The following is a 23,250-nucleotide window of genomic DNA, read 5'->3' as shown; positions in this document are numbered from 1 at the left end:
ATATGGAATTCAAGCTCTCCTATATTTTACTTCGAAGGTTTAGACTTATTTACACTTGGTTGGCGAACAATACATAATACCCTCACCGATCGCTATCGTTAACCCAACTGGATGTTTTACTTTGTCGCTAAAGAAATCTTGTTTCTGTAATATTTCAGCTTTGGGGACTGTATGATATAATTTTATTAATTTTACATCGAATGCGACGTTAGTTTAAACCCAATAAAAATCTCTTTCGATAGCCCAGATGTAAACGTCTTGGAGTGGGCGAAACCGGAGTGCCCGGGAAAAAAACCTACGTGATCGGACAGGTGTCCCTGACCTTTTCACGTCAGTATCGGCTTGGTGTAAAGCAAATGAATTAAACAGTACATTAACACACTCAGATTGCGATATTTTTTCTTTCATCTGGCCCATCGATAGTTAAGGTAACTTAAAAATTTAGGTTTCGCGTCGAATGAATGAATGAATGAATGAATGAATGAATGAATGAATGAATGAATGAATGAATGAATTGACATATCGTCAATGTATTGATTGTTCAGTAAAATGTCGCACTGTCAATTTGTCCAATATATGATGTCATGGACCATAGCGTAGAGAAATATATTTAGAATTCCTTAGGGCAAATCAGTAATTGACGGATAAACTGTATCTTAACGCAAATGGAAATTTCATAGGTACTTAATTGATGCTGTGAATAGCTGAAACAGATTCAAGAAAAACCGACCTATAGTGCTTCATCGACCAGCTGTCTTTCAGTACCGTCCAAGTCGTGTTTAATCAATATCGTAAATATGAATTTTATTTTATGTTAAAAAAACAATTATTCAATCATTTCAAAAAGACATGAATATGATACATTAAAACCTTTTATACAAAAATGTTCCGAGACATCAACTCGTCATATTTTACTGGCGAACTTAAAAAGAGATATCCGAAGAAAGCCGGAATTTCTCGAGATGTAGCGGATGTATTTGACCTTATATTTGGGGTAGCCGAGGCGACCACTTGGAGGAGGGTTTCGTGATGAAGCGTCGTTAATAATAAATTATCGGTTTATACATTGTCATTACACGGGGTATATAAACTTCCTACCTACCTCAGTCCCAACAGCATACTAAGTATTGATTCGTTAAAAGCATTTTAACTTACGTTTTCATTCAAATAAGATAATGATTTTACTACTAGAGATGGACAGACAAGTCTTAACAAGTCTTGGGCAGGTTGCTGTATATTTTTTTTTATATTATTTTTTTCCAATGCCTATAACTTTTTTTTATTTCAGTCACGCATCAATGAACTCAACCTTAATAACTTTCGTTTGGGTGAATATGACATGCGTCAGTAATTACTACGTCTTTAAGGTAACCAGCCAACCCGAAATGTCCTACAATATTATCCTCATGTTCATCCCAGAAGAGATTGAGTTGTGGCTGTTTAAACTACATTTGTACATTGGTCCTGTTCACACAACGCCAAACCAAAGACACGTTTTATTATCTTATAAAAACAAAGCCAATATGGTCTAGACATTTTAATTTCACGTGTAACGGATATGTTTGACAATTTTACTGTTAGTTTTATTGTTTTATTTGTTGTATTTTTTGAGAAGTATTTATATTCTGATTTTTTGATATTGTGTTTTAATTTAAAAATCAATACGTTTTCGTTTCTTTTGGTTATAGATGCGTTGCATGCATAAACTCGAATTTCATTTCAGATTCGAACAGAACGTCGGTATATATGTTACACTTACAGATGACCTGATGCTGAATCATCTTCCTGTAGTTCAAATGCCTGGTTTTCCGCCCCTCGGTGCTCACCTGTGCATGAGTACTGTAAAATTTCTGCTATTCAATTTTTGCTAATGAAGTGAAAAGATTTCGTTGACATAAACACACAGCTAAAGAAAGTAATTATTTTTAACCGACGTATGTTATGATGATGAAACCAGGTTGCAATATTGTAGCTCTAAGACTTTTCGACCGATATTGTTGTAGTATAGTAGGCCGGGTACGTATATTCGTTCTAGCTGAAACCGGGAAATGTTGCCTGAATGTAAGATATATTTGATGTGATATTATAATTAATTTATTATATTGTTTCGGTTAACCTTTTATCTGTACATTTATCAGGTTCAAATCATATATCGGTTTACTTGTTTAGAGCCCCTTCAGGATTTGAACATTAAAGAAAATCAGAGCAAAAGAAGAACAATCAGCTATAGTACTTACGACTTAAATGTACCTGACAACATCGACATTTGGATGAAATAGTCAAAAAATGTAATATGCTTCGATACATGGAGTAGTTGTCTAGATTATATATAGGAACCAAACGTATAGCTTTGTATGATTACAATAGGTATACAAAAATGTAATTATTTAAATACAAAAGATTTTACACTTGTTCAAACGTGTGTCGCTTAGATCTTAACACGATTCACTGCAATAAAAACTATTATAAAAAATATGTCATAAATGTAAATATGGACAATTAACAAATTTAATTGACAGATTTGAGGTGGGGGTATTTGACTGTATCCACAGCAGGGCACCTGTTGTCACAAATGACGTCACATATTATTTGTCACATGGTTGCTTCAAAAATAATCGATGTCCTTGATTTACAAAATATAATTTTTTTATCTGATATGTCGTTTATAATTACAAAGTAAATTTTGTATTTTGATGATTTCTTAAAAGACTGTGATAATTTCTTTTCCGCCAGTTTCTTTAATGTCATATTGATAATGAAATAGGATGTAATATTGAGAACACTGTAGTAATAAGATATTTTCGTAGCCTTATGATCTTTTTCGTGGGAAGTTTAATTGTTCCTGTTGATTATAAAATTAATACATTTGTATAATTATTGAAACCACTGAATACACGTGAGCTGCTTAGAGATGTTTTGTCTGGTTTCATTGGCAGATTAATTTATAAAATCGCAAAAATGCTTATAAATATATTGAAATTGAAGATGAAATTTTAGAAGTTGAATTAAAATGTCATCAACAAATGCATAATTCCATTAGTTATTTGATCAACCGAACAGTAAAATGATAGGAAATGAACAAAGAACAAATAATTTTCTGACATAATAGGCAGGATTATTCAATTTTCATATTTGCTTTGAACTTATGGAAAGTTTTCATACTGAGAAATAGCATCTATTTTGCAGTCACAACCGGTATTTTCACAATTAAATAATTCTGAGAACATAACCGAATAAAAACACACGTATATGTTCCAATTTTTTACCATTTTCATATTACTATGGACTGGGTTTTAAATAGATCGGATAAGTCAGATATTATGTCAGACTGTTTTATTGTACAAAATTGTAAGTAAATGGGAGTTTTCTTTCTTAATCAAAATGCATATGTTGGAGTAACTGATAAACCAATGTCTCCAAAATTCAAAATCGATACGAAGATTTTAAAATATAGTGTTTTTTAAGTTTTAAAGATTATCATTGAAATTACGTAAATACATTTTGTAGTTTCAGTCGTGGGCCATGACCTGCGCTTCAACAGGTGGGTATTACCTGGTGTTTATAAGGCGCATCATTTATTTATCCATCTACAAACTGGCGCCATTATTAATTCAAAATATCTAGTAAATATAAGGCTGAAAAGTGGGCAAATCTCAGTGTGGACAAAACCTGTGGACACGATTGTTGTGGATTAATGTAAAGGATTTCTCTCTACTCATATGTTAAAATAACAGTGGGTTTGTTGGCTTGTGTTTTGACATTATCGAGGTTGGATATAACTATATGTCAGGAAATATTTTCGTTAATTTGACAAACCTTCAACAAAATCTTTTCCAAAGGATATATTTGTAATAATTTGTCTGAAAAAAACCGGCGTTATGATCCAATTTGGTAAATCTAAAATGATGACAAAAAACCGGACCCGCATTTTCTTCTCCGGTCAGTTTTTTTGCTCTCAAACATACGTATAATTGAAATAATCAAATCAATTTAAAAAACGCGCATGGAAATTGGATAATTACAATAGTTTCTCAAAAAGCTTTAACTGAAAATGAGAATCATCAAATTATCACCAAATTTGCTCTGAGTTAATTAGTTTTCTAAAGCTTATGATCGCGGTGGATTGGAACGAAGAGAATCAGTTCGAGATTGGGTATTGGGATTGGAATTTGTGGTTTTACTAACAAAGTTACGTGTTTAGTGATGACTGTTGGCCACCCAACGGCGAAGATTCATTTCCCCATGTTCAATTCCTATAGCTTTCATTTCTCATCGCCAACATATGGTTGATATAGCCGTCCCGAGTCAAGGTGTACGCATAGCCTATACCTGTCACCACCCAGTCGGCGGCTCTCTCTTTGAAGCCTTTATGAACACAGGTGAAAACGCTCCGCCCATTTTCACGTCACAGGTCTGCGTCTCAGCCAATCGGCGTTCAGCAAAGTCAATTGATTAACCACGGTATAATGATATTAATGTACCTTTAAAAACATGGACTGGATACCTCACTCATTATTTACGAGAAAAGAAGCACAATTTAGCGGGGTTACCTTGCTTTCGTTCAGAGGGACTGTTTTAAAGAAAAATATACCTAACAACATTGAGAAGGAAGAAGGAAACTGAAACTAAACGTAGAATCGGTTTGACGTACACCTGTATCCGAGATGTCGTCTTATGGACTTTATCACCATCCGCATCAGGTACGGTACCCATTCTCTTACCGGCGACTTTCCGGTTTTCTTTAAATCATTAATGCATCTTTCTGCCCGATACTACATACATCGGAAGAAGATTTTGAAATATTAAACGAGCGACATGAATTTAGCACGAGGGCGACTGACGGACGGGCATACTGACATGCTTACTCATTAGTAATGCCTGCATGCAACTTTTATAAATAGTGCCGGCAGTGTTGACGGCTCGGGGTTTTATTTATTTACAATTCCGATATACTTTAACTATCAAATGCTAATCCATCACTTCATAAAATATTTCTTAATTAGGGACCCCATCCAGGCTATATATTAATATATAGTGATCGACTGGGTTTTTAGTATACAACTAGCGTATTACAGGTAGTTATACACCTGTATACCTGAAGGGATTTTACTTTTCATAATTACAGGTAAATTCTTATTTCTCTTATTCTGCATATTAATATTTTCTACTATTTTTTTCTTCAGTTTCAGTCACCAAATACATTTTCTTTCTGTATCAGATACGGTCCATTTTCATTGCCGATAATTTATCTTTTATATTTGATAAAATGTATGTCAATTAGTGATTTAAGTTGTTCAGTATACGAGCTTTGCAATATGCTTAAAAATAATTCTATATTTTCCGGAAGCGTTTTACCCATTGTCAATTTGTATATTAGTCATATCCGAAATGGCTACAATTCATTATTTCAACAAAACACATGCCGGTATTTAGCCCATAGAAATTGAACGTTTATTTAAAAGTCATTAGCAATTAAAATAGTTAGGTCATTGATTTAATCTCAACATGCAGGTTACTTTTTCTTTGCGTCTGTTAACAGCTACTAAAATCCGGTCCGGATTCGACATATTAATTAGAAGTTCATTGGTTCGGAACGGAACTTCATGGCATTGATGAAAGCCTCTATGTTAATGTTACATTCTCAGAAAATCTCATCAAAAAGAACACGAGACATAAAACTACCCATTTTATGTTTGTTTCTGAAATTAGAAAACAACAAAAGTGAGCCGACATATTTTATCTTTGTTAAGTATAGCTATTTCTTTAAATACGTATTAGCATAAAATTATATACTTTAAAGTAATTGTATAGTATCAAAATAATAGATACATGTATGTATTTATGTGTTTTGAGAGAAAAAATGATATTGTGAAACAAATCTTACTGGAAAATTTGCGCTTATTTTCATTTTTCATAGTTTTCTTCTAAAATGAATTTCTTTTCTGTTGCCCCGTACTCGGTTAGAGGTGAGTTCGCAGTACTAGTTAGTTTAATTTATCGTTATTCTGTGATATCAAGCGGGTATTTCGCGTGCTTAACAGGTTTCAGGGACATTGATGTAGAAACACACAATTACCGACCGGATAACACGTCTTATCTTAGAGATTCAAAGAAAGGCGAGTCTGGCGAGTCATAGAAACATTTAACATAACGATTTACTTGCAGGAAAGTAAATATATCACAGTTTTATCAACAGTTCTTCCATCTTTTGAGAGAGAGAGAGAGAGAGAAAACTCTCACTTTTCACGATTAAAACTGGAAATGACCAACAAGGTTTCCATTACATTTTATTATGAAGAGGTGGTTCGCACTTTTTTAAAGCCATTGATATTTAAGTCAACCCAGCTGCCCGGGAGATTTTAGAGTCTGGAAATGGTTGTGCAGTTGAGGAATAATTACAGTTTAATAGATAGTTGTTTGTGTTATTTCTCTGCCACCGACGGTAATCGTCCACGAGGGCCTCAAACTACATCTGAAATAATACGTGAAAAGAAACGAGAGAGAAGTGTTCCATTGAAAGCCATACGATTTATTTACAACAATTTGAGAAACTTAATATTGTTTTATCATAGGTGTAATGGACTTAATAGAACAGCAGCTGTTTTCGCGCGCATGTACCTGGTGATTTGCACCTTAACCGTTTAGACAAATTGGTGCTTTTTCTCCGGAAGCTCCGAACTTCGTAATGCGTCCTGATATGACCGTAGATAATAACAAGATATAACATATAATTAAACGAACAAATTTAAGTGATTTAACAGTTTTTGTACCATTGTCACCGTTTATGGTAGTTTAGACTCATCCGACATCGTATTCCCGCTTCAGAAGCTGTCGGAGTAAATTAGGTAAATTTTATAAATTCACCGACCGTGAACCGAATCGTTAATTGTTTGTTAGTTTGTTCCTCTTCACTGATATTATTTAAACAGATGAATTTCTCTTAGATGTGTATAATTATAAAGTTACAAATTACTCTTCCAATAAATGTTCATTCATGCGTACTTTCCCGGCTCACCTTAAGTAAATATTTCGTTCGGATACCTCCACATTTGATCAAAGATGATTTAAATTATGTGATAAGATTGTCTCAATGAACATGATATAATTTCTCTTTAATGCTTTGAAAGGATTTATCGTTTTGCGAAACAATTGTTTAAGTGAAAACAGCGCCGTTAGATGGTGCGAAAGAGCGAATTTTATTGCGAAATTAATTACTTTTTGTCGCGTAAATTGTTTGATATCGTTTGACCAATATTTGAACAATGTTAATTTTATCGGCATCTATCAAAGCATTTGTGCCTATTGTGAATTACATCCTAATCAAAAACGTAGTTTAGTCTTGGCAAATATACACAAAACATTGTATTTGTGACCGCTTGAACCTCAAAACTCAATTAATCAAAATACGAAACGTCTGCCGAAAAAATGGTATGAATTTTAGCAGTAACGAGAGTTTAAAAGATCATTTTATTTGAATCTTTTTTCTAAACGATTGTTCATTAATTCTAACATGTGGAAAAAATCACGAACTTAAGCGGTAATGAGAGTTTAAAAAGATCATTTTATTAAAAGCTTATTCCAAAATGGTCCTTTGTTAATTCTGGCGTGTATCAAATATAACAATAAAGTGTTAGAAATTATAACACATTTCAAAACAAACGTTTATTACATAGTGAAATAGATTATAGCACGTGGTGACGTTGATTATAGCATTGTTATGGGGATTGTGGATTCTTTTGTCCAATCGTTCCTAACAATAAATCCTGAGATTTCTTTCAATTGAAATTTCTACTTGTCGTTGATAGCGGTAATACCAGGCATTTGCTTCAATTATTTGACAATAAACTCTGAATTATCGTCGGCACAAGTTACCTGTCTATCCGGCACACGTGGCCGGTTTTTCATTTAGTTTTGTTGTTTTTCCTCTTGTTCATTATTTTGGATGATTTTTAATATCGATATTTTATGATTAATTAGAATAATAACTGAGTCATATTTTCTAATTCAATTTAAAATAATAAAACAAAATTATGTAAGAATTGAAATTGGTATAGCATTACAAACAGAAATGAACGATTCTCAAAATAATGAAATTTCTTTCTTTTATTTTTCAATGTTCATAAACCCATTATTGAGCTGTTTTTTGTAATTTCGAAATAGCCGTTTCCGTGTTTTTTGTTTCTTTTTTTAATCCGAGGGATCAAATGTGCCTAGTTAATAATTTACCGTTATTTTTTGGTAGGAAATTTCCGGAAGCAAATTAAAGATAGTTTTAGTCGTATCAGTATTATAGGATTCTTTGATCCTGGTATTTTCCGGGACTGTGCATGTACCGTATGTTAAACTGTGTGTTACATTGTATCCAGATATAATTATCAGTTATTTTCCTTATTTTACAAAGACTATTCTATCTTTGATCTTTGATATATCTTTCTAACCCTTTAATGTCTTAGAATTCGACTCCTTTCATTGTTTTTCGGACATATACACCGTATGGTATATATAAACTAATAAATTACGTCGAGTTTATTTGGCAATTTACCGTTAATGAAATTATCGCCCAGGTAGTTCGCGAGCAGGTGGATTCTCGCCTCGTGCCGTAGTAACCACCTGTTGGCACACTTGCTACAATTGACAGTAGTGTCGCGTTGTGCTGTCCCTTCAAAGGGCCCAGACAAAAATAAACATGTGTTATAGGGTCCCGTTAGAGACCAATTCGTGTCTAATGGAGAGGAATAATCCGATCTAGGAAGATCTAAGGGCCAGAGATTTTAACTGCTCCACAGGCGGAAATAAGTAAGGTTGACGGTTTCCGTATAGTTAACGGCTCCCGGGTACGGATCCGGAGTTAGATTGTCCTCATTTATTTTACGTTAAGAAAAAAGGAATTTTGTCGGAAATGTGTTTACTGTCACTGATGAAATGATAGGTTGACAATCACGAAAGGAATTTTTGTGGTCCTGTGTTGAAGAAATAAATGGTTTATAATAAGACCGACCCAGAACAACTAGAGTCAGTATATACTATAGCGTACATTGTAAAATATGGAAAAATACCCCAAAATAAAATTTGAAATAAAACTAATTTAAGGCTTTTTTAAGTTGCTATACATGTACCATGTGTCTGATTCTGTATATTTAATAACATACGTTTGAATCGAATCAAAAATAATTCAAGCACCCACATTGTAATGATTGTGATTCCCCCAAATTAATCACTATGGCTATGAACGCTTTATACGTTTATCGACCTATAACTTACATTGTGACATATCTGTGACACGGATTAATTATTCAAATTTAAGTAGAGATAAAAATCTCGCTCATGACGAGAAGTCGATTTCTAGTAATATTGAGACTGACATGGGCGATATTCATTGATTTATATAATGCTGTAATCAGTCACCTGGTGATGAGCTTGTAATCCTACTCTCGTTTTTGTTTACAAGAATGAAATGTTGTCATTGCCATTGTCATAACCCTGGAAACCAAGGAAGGACGATGCGTAAATGTTAACTATGTTTCGTGAAGTCACCCAAAAGTTGTATTGACGAAAGTAATTTGTTAATTTGTATATAATTATATATATGTTGATGATGTTATCATGATAAAACATTTTCTAGACTACTTCTAACTTGAAATTAATACCGTTTTCATATTCCACATTAAATCTTACCAAGTTACGATAAAACTATATAAATTAAGCAATCACGACTATCAATAGAATGGTTTGAGGTATAAGATTTCCTAGAGAGATAAAGTGATTAATATAATTTCGTATTCTTTTATTACTAATTGGTATATCATAAATGAATACCAATAGAATTCTTAATCATCAGAAGGTAAGTTTGGTCGGTTTGATTCGCGCCTTTTTAAAACAAAGGTCGATTATGTGTGTATTAAATAATTTATAACTGGACAATTGTTATATAATTCAGTCCTTTGTTGTACTGGTCAGTTATCTTTACAATCTTACAGTCCTTTCCACACCTGACTGGCTAATCGCCACCCGATCGTTGACCGATGTCCACACATTAGGCGCGATTTGTGTCGGGTTTGGCGGTGGAACATAACACCGCTATAGGTAACAGATGTACTACATACTTGATCACTACAATGTAGCCTCGCACCTGTTCATTCGGTACTTTGATCTTACAGGTGTAATCTCTAATTTCTAAAATTCAACAAATTAACAATATTTTTCTCATTTATTATGTCATACCTAAAATTTAATTGATTTTTTTACAATATGAACCCGGAAATGAAACCCGAACTGTGTTTTGTAGCTTAAACACGCACCAATGAAAATACCGGTAGAATTATGATAATTCATTTTTATGAGATTTTAAAATACTTCCTCATTATAAAATGAAACAAAGGTGTATTTATTTATTCATTTCGCTGTTTATTTATTCACATTGAACTAAATGTGTTGTCGTAAAAGCATTTTTACTGTAGAAAGTTGTATTGCACTGTTTTCAAAGTAAAGGCAGATTTTTAAAGGTGAAACTTACAAAATAGAAATTAATCAGAGTATTACAAACTAATAATGTTTTAATTGTGAAATTCGCAATATTGGTTGCGAAACTAATGTTGTTATGGTTATGAAACTGTTGCTGACTTAGATACGAAACCATTGTTTCAAAAATGTTGTCATACCTTGCAAGTTTGGTCACCATTCTGTATAAAGCTACATTGTAGGTTCTGAATTCCTCTTTCTTTTGTTTCAGTCTTTAACAACACTGAGTTCAGCGCGCGAGTTTTCGGGAGGGGAACATGACCAGTATTTATGGAATAAGGTAAGCAAAAGTGACGTCATTCTTTTTAGTTGTTACTAGACATTTTGAAATGGCACGGCACATGACCTTGATATTGTAATTTACATCCAAAAATGGGTCCCTGGATTTTCAGTTTTGAGAGAAACAGGATTAAACCTATCTTAGTATGGATGAGAAAATTCATTAACGGTTCAAGAGCTTTTCATGTATCAAAGGAAAATACAATCGTTGTTCGATTTTCAAAATAAATAGATATATGAATTAATACAAATACATAAATTACTATTACGAATTATCGTAAGTTGCTTATACATTTTATTCTGTTAACTTCAAGACTATAATTCATGTTGCCATTTTAAAAGAACACGGACAAAAACAGATGCTGTCTTTTGTATATATAAATAACGAGATATAAATAAATTGCTTTAAATAAACAAAATTTATTCAGTCGAAATATTTGTTTCGAGAAACGTTTAACAGTACACTGGCACTTTTTAAACAGTTAACTTAATTGAAATCTCATTTATCTCTAATTGATCTTGATCACGAAAACTCTGTGTTGTCGACCTGTAATCAACGACTTGGTCTGTCTATGAGGTTAATTACAATTCAAGAGTGTATTGATTTTCTTATTGTCGATAGCGTCTTAATAAGTTCAATGCAATGCAGGTTCACATGTTTTAAAGCCACGATACCTGGATTGGTATACGAGTTACTTCCCTTGCCCTGCGTCTGTACCATAGACCACATGACCGAACATGGTGACGTGTTATCGATTTTTTTTACACAATTGTAATAGAGCGACCATAGTTTAACAAGGACAACGACTTCATAACGCAATTTGAAGTTTTAACTTTATTTTATTTGTACACAAATTCAGTTAGATTCTTTATCAACTTTGGATAACTTTCATAATCTTGTTTCATTTTGCAAAAGTCGTTCATAATAATTAATATATTACGCTGATAAAATATTATAAATACATATTTTTTCTTTTTATTTATTAATCATTATTTTTTTGTGAAAGTAGTATTGCATATATTGACCTCATCAAAATCATCATAATTTTGTTTTGAAATACTTTATGATAACGTAATTATAAAAAGAAAATGTTCACACTATTGATACATGTAACCGGACAAATGCATTTTTTTAAAAACATGGACAATATGACACGAGATTTCTTCAATTACTAATATTGTTCGTAGCGCCAGATCTTCGTCTCGTTTACTGCTGAACATATGGCAAAATACTTTCCTCTCTACTCGGGTCGCTGACATCGTCGCTTCTCTACCCTGTTAATCTAATAATTATCCCTCTCCCCCGATCTTATTCCGGATCCCTGAACCAGAATCCTTTCTCCAATTAGTTTTTCTCTTTGCCCCAGGACATCGTCACGAATTAAATTTGCCAGGTTTTGTTTGTAATTTGAAGCAAATTAAATCTAACCACAAATGATTTGAAAAATGGCTAAATGTCACATTGAAATGATTCTGTGTTGGTTCATCAAAGGACATCCAAAAGGAAAAGAATCGTCTCTATGTTAATAGAGTTATGACATGAAAATCATAAATGAAATCACGTCATATTCTAATTAAAGACGAGGACAATTCCGGACTTGTTTCGATTCAACAGATAAAAGAAATATCGACAGACGTAAATTTGAAATATCTCTATGAGATACATTTGTTAGAGAAAAGACAATCGAAGGGAGCTGTCATTGAGTAATTCCTAATATTGACGTTTGGTTGTCACGTGACTACTATCGAACCCTGATCTGATTCAGTGCAGGATAAGACCCCAGTGCCATTGTTCTTAGTACCCGTTTGTAGGGTTAGTATGTTGGCCCCTAAGGACTCAAATGGATGCTAACCCTTATAGTTAATCATGTCATTCAAACGCAGAGCAAGCTATTCCAATAAAGTAAACGAGTCCGTAATACTGAAATTACGTCATTATAATCTCGAAACGAAAACGTTCGTTCCAGTTAAAACAAAACTACTGTTATGTTTGGATGAAGTGTCACTTTTAGATTTTCATGTATGCCTTTGAAACATGGAAGCTATGACTTCAATCTAACAATGCTTTGACTGCTTAATCTTTCTGTGGTGTAACTGAACGTCTCTACCCGTCTGTTGTCTTAATGTAACAACGATCCGACAGCTTGAGGAAGAAATAAAACAAATTGCTAAATGACTCACCTGTATAGACAGGTAAAAGAACAAAGTAATAAAAAAGAGTCCATTCAACAATACATTTGTTACATGTAATGATGAAAGGTAGAGAGAACGTCACAGAGTCGCATGTGTCTGGATTTGTTTGTTTGTAAAATGAAAAATGTCTTTTTTTGAGGTTATTGGCTTTGGTTTGAGATTATTGTTCAAACTTCGTCTCTCTGATCTTTTTCCCTTTGTTATTTCATAGTCCATACTTCAGCTATTCTGTGTTGTATTTTAATATAGGCATACAATGGTTCTGTCGTTCTCGTCTTTTTGAAGACAACATCAGTGTACAGTGGTGGCTAAACCTTGCTAATATCTAAAAAAATATGTCTTGTAATTGGGCCATAAAAGTTTTGTCTTCTTAGTTCTAAGTTCCATTTCATCAAGCGACCTAAATTAGGGTCTAAGCTTAGTTGGGTGTAAGTTAAGCCCCGCCTTCTTGTCCTGAAATATTTTCCTTAAGTATTTGACGCTCCGCCATACCAAGCTGTCTGATTTTCCCCATTATTAATCAACATCATATGTTTCCCCTAAAATACTTGGTATATGACATTTCCTATGTTTAAGGATATGACCCCTAAAATATGATAATATCACCGTCCAATGTCATTTCACATATACTCATCATTTCAGAAACAGTTTTTGTTAAACATAATGCAAACAAAGCAGGTAATCAATTCCTTGTAAAAAGAACCATTTGAAGAAGGTTATATTTTTATCTGCATCCTAAAATGGATAGCGTTTGGCTGTTGGTGTGGTAATTTCGTTTCTACGTATAGGAAATAGATAATTAAATTTGTGTGGTAGAGAAAGTCCGTTCTTTACCGAAATAGGATCCGTTTTTACCACACCAGTCGCCCGTGCTTCTTCAGATGGTTAATCAATCATTTTCCTCGCTTTCCACCTATCACGAGGCAGGACTTGGTGCGACTCTTCCCAACATTAATGCTCTCATGTAAAACACGTTACATAACAGATGCATGCGCTGGGTCTGCGAGTACAACCGTATTAAGGCTCTAACGCAGAAAAATATAGTTGCCCTGTGCACTATTGAAATTGTTGTTTTAGGTTCATGTCGTCCTTACATGACCTTAGTTGTTGATTACACATTGTTGAGCCGATGTTTTTTTTATCTTTTCTTTCTGTAACTTTTTATAACGTTATTTCATTTATTAAATGATAGCAATAGAGCAAAGCCTGGTAGTTTTTCGAAGTCTTGTGAAATGCCTGCATAATTGTGATAAGGGAACATTGATATTACAACAAAACTGTGTCAAACCGATTGAAACTTTAAGCTAAACATTGAGACGATGTCCTATCTATATATTTTGAAAACCGCGAAAAAACTCTGAAATATTTATAATCTGTCGACATTTCTCCATTTCTTCAGTATTGAGTAGGAAATCATAATATTAATCACGTTATGTTGTTTGTAACCCGGATGTTGATATTTACAAACATAAGTTTCTTGTATCGCGAAAGATGAAAGTTATTATGATAAGAGAAAATTAGGTTAGCAAGATTTTTTTTCTCTAGTCATTTTCCAGAACGAAGTTTAAATGTGTATTTGATGGAGATAGCATTCTGTGCTATCCCTACACCTCTTCTCTCGCCATTATCCCCAGCCGGCTATAAAGTGTCGCCATGACGTGTGTATTGAGGATATGATTTGAAGTGGAAGAATGTAATATGATTTTTACCAGTTGACACTAATTCTGTAACGTGTTAGATCTCAACGACCAAGTTTTGTCACCTTCCAAAACACTTGAGTGGGTGCTATGGCCATCTGCTAACAAATACCAAGTAGAATACCGTAATGCCCCATGGGATCGTTATGGCGGCGCTGTCACGTCTGACAGCCAGCTACCTTGGGCTGGTGAGGATAGTCATATCAAAATTAATCATAAGAAGGCTATGAGACACACAATTGCAAAAAAAAAAGAAAAATGATAATCCTAAAAACAGTATCGTATGAAACGAAAAAAACAGGCTGTCAAACATCATGGCAGCATATCTATTTCTCATAAACATTCGTATTTAAACGTGCAAGGTTTTGGTGTAAAGTTTATTAACCTCATGTTTGTAAGACGTATAGTTTACAACGTTACGCTGACAAATTCCAGCTTATGTAAACTCCGCTACCACGCTGTCTTGTGACGAGTTGTGACATTCATATTTCTTAATTGCACAAATGTTCCTGAATAATGGCCTTAAGACCGAGGGCTTTTATTGCCCGACCGACTGACGAAAGGAGAATTTAATTCTCTGCTATCACAGGATATCGTACCCAATAACAGATACACCATTAGCTAGGCATCTAACCTGTTTTTTCTATTGCCATGTATTCTCGAGTTCCTCCCACACGTATCTCCCTTTTGTGATAGCTGTCTTCCAGAAAAACGAATCGGCATTGGAATCAGAAGAAATTTAATGCCGTGAAAACATTTTAAAAATCGGTTATGCATCTTTTTGAAATAACATATATCTGATTCTTGTATTACACGTCGGCATTTCTCATGAAGATTAAATAATGTTTTTGTTAAGGACATCCACTCCTGGAGACTGGGATATTAACTTTCAGTATAATTTTCTGAATTCATTGAATAAATTGGTCGCCGGAAGGTCTATCAAAGAATTATTATCGTGCATAATTTAGTATTCCATTGGCATTTATCTTATTCCGAAACAATTGTCAAAATTTTAAACACTACATCTAGAATTTCAAAATCCTAGGACAAATATAACAATAACGTGCATGTGTGAGTATTGATTTTTTAGAATTTTTGTTTGGACAAGTCAATAATGCAGTGTATCAATTTTAATTAAAAAAACCTTTCCCTGAATTTTCTCTATTATATCCACCCATGCGTGTGTTGAAATCCATGTCGCACATGTAGACATTGAGTTTTGTTGAAGGAATCATTTTTTAACTTATTATATATATAAAAACATATTTCTTAAAAATTTATATATTTTACCTTGAAATGTTTAATATTTCTACCATATCATCATTTTTTTATTTTGTTAAATGATTAGCAAAAGTTTATCGGGACGAAAATGTAACATCTTTTAAAATAGAAGCTTTGAAAAAAAAATATAAACAGTCCGAGAATAAAATACTTTTTTGTAATCGAAACATTCATCGTTTGATGGAGGATATAAATGAGTCACAGTTTCATATTGTAAATCATTTTTTCGTTTCATTAAATTGTTTAGTACATCTGACCTATTCATAGATGTCACGTTTCGTATAGAATCAGTAACAACATCATTCACGAATTTACAAAATAGCCAGTTTGATATTTTATATCTGTCCCCATGTGAATTGAATTTGTTTGAGAAGTTCTTAATTGTACTTCCATAACACAAAACAACCGCAAAATCGATCATGCTAATGTTGGGCTAAAACTTCACCCGAGACACGTAGAGAAGTGCAATGACATTTCTGTACACTCAAAGCGTACACGTCAATAAATCTTTCAAATTTTCAATATTTGTTCCAAAAAGAGCCTAAGTAATGCTAACTTTCCTTATTTTGTCATTAAAATGACAAATTTCAAACATATTTTTTAAACTTTTAATATTTCGTTTTAGAGTGTAAATTAAATATGTAAGATTAATAATTAATCAATATTGAGTTAAGATGACTAGGCTTTAGGAGTTTCGTCGCAGGTTGTCAAGTTAACTGGTGTCTGGTGGGATGTTAACGTACCGAGCCCTCACCACTCTCTCCCTCACTCCTCCCGGCCAGGACGGTCCCATTAGCGATTGCAATCCTCTCGCCAGAATGACACAGGATTAATTCTAGGTATAACTCTATGTTATATTCCCTGGGTATTTCTGCACTTCACTTTTGGCCACATTTTGCTGAAAGTCAATAGGTCCTGAGTTTTCCTGTCATTGTCCTTCCATTGGAGTGTTTCTGACTGACATTTTTCCTTGATTGCTAGTCGATGGTCATTGGCGAACATTTCTGTTTGTCCAGCAGTAATTGTCTATTTGGCTCCAAACTGTCCTGCCAAGGTGTCATCGGACCTGGCAGGTGTTTATCTTCGTTGATGTTAGTTAGGAATAGTAGAATGATTGCAAATGATTTCAGAATGAGAATACCGGTATACTGTAAACCTTCTGATTTTCGCGTGCAAATAAATTTCGCGTTTGGTGAGAAACCGCGAAATAGAGTTGTTTTGAAAAAGTTATTGGACATGAAAACGCGGAATAATTTCGTCCTGAAAAAGTTATTGGAAATTGAGACGCGAAATAAAATCGTCGTGAAAAAGTTATTGGAAATGGAAACGCGTAATAAAATCGCCGTGAAAAAATTATTGGACATGGAAACGCGAAACAAAATCGTCGTGAAAAAATTATTGGACATGGAAACGCGAAACAAAATTGTCATGAAAAAGTTATTGGACATGGAAACGCGAAATAAAATCGTTGTGAAAAAGTTATTGGACACGGAAACGCGAAATTAAGTCACCGCGGAAATAGGTTGGTTTTCAGTTACATTGAATTAGAAAGTTCATTTGTATGTTTTGCATATGATATTGAAACCACTTGATACAAATTAAATTATACACTAATTATTTCTGCAACAAATATGCAAGATTATCGTTTAATCCTTTGGATCATTTCAAATGCTACATTGTTTACGTATTTTCTTTTATCAAATGACCAAAATCATTAAAGCATGATTAGGAATAATCAAATTGCTTGAAACATGTGTTCACTTTCAAAATTGCATGGTACCGTCAAGGTCCAAATTGTCGACTAAACGCTTTCAAAAGAAATATAAATTTTGTGATGAACTAAAATAATCCTTGTATTGGTTTGGTATGGTATGTTCTTATTTTCCATATCACTTGAAAGGACGTTCTTATTTTTAAGGAAAAAAATTACTGAAGCAATTATAAAAAAAAGGTTTATTTTAATGTATTTTCTTTGTGTATTGTGTGTGGTTTTTTTCTGTGTTGTTTTAGATGAAACAATTGTCAATATTAAAGATTTAAAAAAATGTTAGGTCGCAAATACAACTTTAATAACGTGCTTTTGAATTTGTGCCAAATTTAGTATTAAATATTAAGCTAAAATAGTCTTTACTCTTAATCACAGGAAATATAATCTGAAGCATGTTTGTGAAAAAATAAGAATAATCCTAATGCCTCTTTTTGAATATCAAGCGACAAACATTACCAGATACATTTAAATCAAATAAACGAATATCGTTTCTTTATCTAAATACAAATTAATTTCTCGTACTAGACCAAAAATAAACAGATTAATTTTAATCAGAAATTACCTTAACTGGGAAACCAGTTATTAAAACTAATGGGAATCCATTGTCTTCATACAATGTTTATTTATAGTCAAAAGTCAAGCACGTGTGCTTGACACAGTCATTATTGACACTTCAAAAGTCATCAACACAAACTCAGTTCTTGTATCAATTTTCAGTGGTATGAGAACCTAGACACGTGCAGCTGGAAAAAGCACGTGCGATCAGTATGGTTCAAAGGTCAATATGATTAGCCACAAGCATATTGGGAGTTTTTCCCGGAAGGAAACATCGATTATGGCGGATCCGATCTCTGGTTCCTAAATGACTTTGCTTTAAAATAATTAATTATATTAAATAGAAATACAATAAATTGATCATGAATGTACACAAGTTAATGTTATTGTTAAATGTTAACATCAATTTTATTCAATTAATCATAATGCATTAATAAACTGTTGAAATGTTAATTTCAAAGATAGTTAGAATGATAACAGATATTAAAAGTGATCATTAATAACATTATAATCAGTTTTTTTGTTGTTTTTTTGTTTTTTGTTTTTTTTTTTTCGTTTTGAAATATTTCATTTTATTAGATTGAAGATTTTTGCGTTTCAAATGTTAAATTGTAGATACGAAATTAAAATTTGGATATAATTTCATTAAATGTTAACAATAGATATGACGTTGCCTCTGTATGTAAAAAATATAAATCGAACATATGAAAATAATAATTAAACACTTACTAATGAACACGATAAACAATAGCGTTAATAAACACAATAGAGTTTGAGTCTATCTGTCAACAAATTTCCAAGTCATAAATTTTATTGTACACAGATAAAGATATCCGCGCATTGTAGCCTTAACACTAGTATGTACGCGTATTGATAAATCTCGAAAAATGTAAATAAATCCGCTTTTGTGAATGAACTGTGTTATGAATTGAGAGTAGTAGTGTTTAGTTATTCACACAATATTAATGTTTGATGAGACTGGTGTATAGCCTCTCCGGAAATAAGCCACAGCCAGTCGGGTCATTGATTACATTCACCTTTAAAGGAGACCAGATTTGAATTAATATTCAATGATCCTATTTTGGTGAATGAAATGCTATTTAACTGAATATTGTTTGGAACAATTAAGTACCCCGTTGGTAGCCTCCGTTGTTGTATCCAGGTGGTAATACTCTCATGAAGATCGCTCTGTAGAAAAGGAAACTAACTTCAAGTGATCGATTTTTTTCAATAACACTTGTGTTAAGTACAATCTATTGAGGGGTAATTAACACGCGAAATGCCCAAATAGAATTGATCTGATCACGTTAATTTGTCTCTTTAAAGAGTGATTCTGTGATCGCACTACCGTATCTAAAGGTTTTGTTGTAATAGGGATGTAGCTAGGATTTCTTTTCTTCTATTTCAAAGCTTCAATCATTTTTCTTTTCTTTTTTTCTTTTTATAAAAGATACTCTTGCTTTATATAATTATCAAACAATATCAAAATCGATAATTCGAAAATAAATGTCATTAAATTGAGTTATTATTTCTTAAGTCATAATTAACCCTGTGTTTATTAAAAACATAATTAGACAAGAATACATTAAACTACATATAGTTACGTAATGTATAACAATAATCATACCAATAATTCGGGTGTAATAATAGGGTTTATTTAACATTGTTCTTTTTACATTCATAGTTATAGCTTGATACTATTAAGCATATATTGAGAAATTATTGAAAGAGAATCGTTTAAAAATTACAATATGTTATCTGAGCATTACATGGAACAGACCAAAATAACCTGACTATGTAATTTCTTTAATTGAAATCTACCTAGGAAGCGGAAATTTGGTTTCCTTCTCAGCAATGTATCATATAATCTAAAATAATTATGTTGGCATATTCTGAATTTTATCCAAACTTGATAAATGAATTTCTACAGCGTAAATTTCAAAGTTAATCAAGGAATTTCCTATCAACAAATAATAGAGACTATTCATCAATTCATTGAAATTCAATTTTCATGTTTTACTACAATGCTTCTATTGATGAAGAAAAGTACTTATTTAAACCTTGAAACGATCTAAACCCGTATTTCGTGATGAAATTCACATTTCATTGTTTGTGTCAAAACAAATATTAATTAAGGTATTAATTAATTTTGTCTGTCCCTGTTGCATCTGTATAATTGAAGTATCCTCTATGGTACCAAGGGGACCGTTACTAGCGTATGCCCCTCGGCCAGTTCGTACGACTCCAACCCTGGCACCAGTTACGCTAGTACCGTATATTGATATAAATCGATGTTGCTACTCAATATCTCATATTTGTCAAGCACGTCGTATGTTTATGGTATTGATATATTTTACACAAGGGGACCTCAGAACCCTACAGCTACATACACAGACACGAGTTCAAAGATTACCTTTCACGGACTCCATGTTCCTGCTGGCTCTGCCGTGTTGACAATGTTTCATCTATTATCTTACTGTGTTCCTATATTTTGTCATGTTAAAAAATGTTTTTTAAATCAATAATTTGAAATTTCTCAAAATTCTTTTCATTTGAAACTAAAATGAAAAATAATATTTTGAAATGAAAGGTCGGCAACATAAATATTTAATATTTCAGGTTATTTCAGCTTTAAAAGGTAAAATATATGTAATTACTGTACTATATACTACAAAGAAATATCTGAAATGCAAACACACTGATTGAAGACTTAAAACAAAACCTTAGTGAAGATAGAAACAAAGCCAAAAGTTTGTTTACAAGCATGGATTTCTAATCTAGTATATTCTACTATATATAGGAAACACACTTAAACAAGTCCATTTCTCTTTTGCTTTGATCCCATATTTGTTGGTCTAAAGTCTAATTTCCCCGCTTTCCTACACGTTATTTGAATGCCTGCGTATTTTATGGGTTCAGTCCCTAGGAATCCCGTTAGAATCACTTATTACAATCAATCTTAGGACAGCATCAAGAAGCTTTATGGACAATATCCTAATTTGAAATTTGCTGAAATAGATTACGGTAATTGAGATACTGACGCGCGACAATTTTCTTCCCGTAACATCAATAAAATCTAGCGGTCCGCTGCGACAATTTGAAAATTTTCTAATTTGAATCGACTAAAGCTTCCTCCATACAACGTTTTCCTGAAGAGCTCCTGTGGTGTAAGCATTGAGATATAGGGTGTCGCTGGCGGATCAGAGCTACTGTTGTTTGACACTTTAATTAGGAGAGATTGGCGGATGATGAAACTACTTTATCCTTCCGAGCCGTGCTCGGATATTTCAAGTTTATGTCTCTTCCGAAGAAACATAAAACGATCCAACACAAAAGGACAAAACACGGCTATTTTCTTGTGGATAGACTACATTATGGTTTTGATTTCTGATGTTTTAGTTAAACTAGTACATTCTATGTGTTTATTACTTTAAGATGATAATTTGAAGTAATTGAAATCTGAACTTACAAAAAATTACATAATAGTTTTATAATGTCAGCTCATTTTTGAAAGTTTTTTAAACATTTGATATTGACATACAACGGTAAAAAATGTAACAGAAATTTTATTAAGAAACTTTTCAGTAAAAAATATAAACTTTTAATAGAAGAGTAAAACCATGATATTTTTAAATACTAGTGGTAATGTCACGTGGTTTCCCACTGTGTAAATAATTAATAGTGTAAACAAAACTGAGACGTTATCGACCCGGGCTACGTTTACAAGAAAGGCAATGAGTTACTTTCAATTGAATAAACATAATGATCATGAGAACAATTGAACTAACACTGTATTACCGACTCAGATATGATAAACAAAATGAACGAGGCCAAAAAGCAGGACATACAGTGAAATGAAATCCTCACACTTTCAAATTTAGTTGAAATGAATTCAGTTAAAATTGTATGCGAAATGAAATAAACGCAGCAAAATTTCTTCAACGACAGGAAATAAGGGAAACTACTTCATTGTTAAATCAAATAAAATAAAGTAAAAAAAACTTGCATATTATGATAAAATCATCAATAAAAAGATTTAAACAATTGAAAGAAAAGCAAAATACATCAAGTAATTGGTATAGAAGTAACGTGATTAGATTATCTATATTGTATTTACCTTTAAAAACAAGGTGATAGTATATAAACTAAAAATAAACATACGTTGTAGCGGTTATAACCAAGGACAATCGACCTTCGGTACCACATCTAAGACCAATAGTAGCCCAAACCAACACTTATCTTCTAAACATCGCTGGGAGGTGACACTCGCATGAACAGCAAGCAAATAGGCTTGTGTGGTTATCGATACGTCGATGCATTTACAGTCCAACTAGGATCAAGCACATCAGCTCTCAAATGGTTCATTAATATCGACAATCAAAAACTTTCTGTGATGACGGCTAGCATATTTCTGGAGAAAAGCGTTTGACCCTAATGACTGTCTACTCAACAGAGCATGCGCTACGGTTGATGAATTAAAGGCCACGTGACTCGTGCGCGGCTAGGACAGGTGCTGTGCTATTGAGTGCTGTACTACACAAGTAATTCCCTTTTCTTTAGTGCCGACAGGCAGTATCTCGTTCACTCTTCTCATTAGGAACTTTCTCTGCAAGTGGGGTTGTAATTTGCTGTTCCTTGGGATTGACTCGGGCCGTAGGCCGGTTGTATTCTCCTTATGTCCGCACTGTGCCAAACTATGATGAACGGTAAACAGTCGGTTGGGCTGCACCACTCCTTAAACCCGGGACATATTTCGGGGAGGTACTCGCCGCCCTACCGCTCCCCCGAGCGTGTGCGTTGTATGACAACATCCACGGTATGTAACAGGGATCCGTCAATGCGTGAGAGCTGACTTTTTAATCACCTTTATTAGTTATTCTAAGCCAGCCCGCGCAATGTGTCTCATTATTCCCCATGTTTCATATTTTATGAAGTGAGTTTTATCTTCTCGTATTGAAC

General features: G+C 33.2%; 1 protein-coding gene across 4 annotated transcripts in view; it reads left to right on the top strand.

The window, feature by feature from the left end:
- Positions 1-23,250, top strand: part of LOC138328187 (inhibitory POU protein-like) — a 56,164-nt gene that overhangs the window by 29,148 nt on the left and 3,766 nt on the right. For 2 of the 4 annotated variants that reach the window (XM_069274872.1, XM_069274871.1), the window contains exon 2: positions 10,730-10,798. Coding sequence is in view for 2 of the 4 variants with exons in the window: in XM_069274869.1 (XP_069130970.1) it covers positions 22,967-23,107 (141 nt within the window). In the remaining 2 variants the exon portion in view is untranslated. Of the gene's footprint in view, positions 1-3,688; positions 4,701-10,729; positions 10,799-22,748; positions 23,108-23,250 lie in introns of those variants that run through there. The other 2 variants (XM_069274870.1, XM_069274869.1) reach the window with 2 other exon arrangements.

This window comes from Argopecten irradians, chromosome 7 (assembly GCF_041381155.1).
Source record: "Argopecten irradians isolate NY chromosome 7, Ai_NY, whole genome shotgun sequence".
Lineage (NCBI taxonomy): Eukaryota > Metazoa > Mollusca > Bivalvia > Pectinida > Pectinidae > Argopecten > Argopecten irradians.
This window is presented reverse-complemented; position numbering and strand designations above follow the sequence as displayed.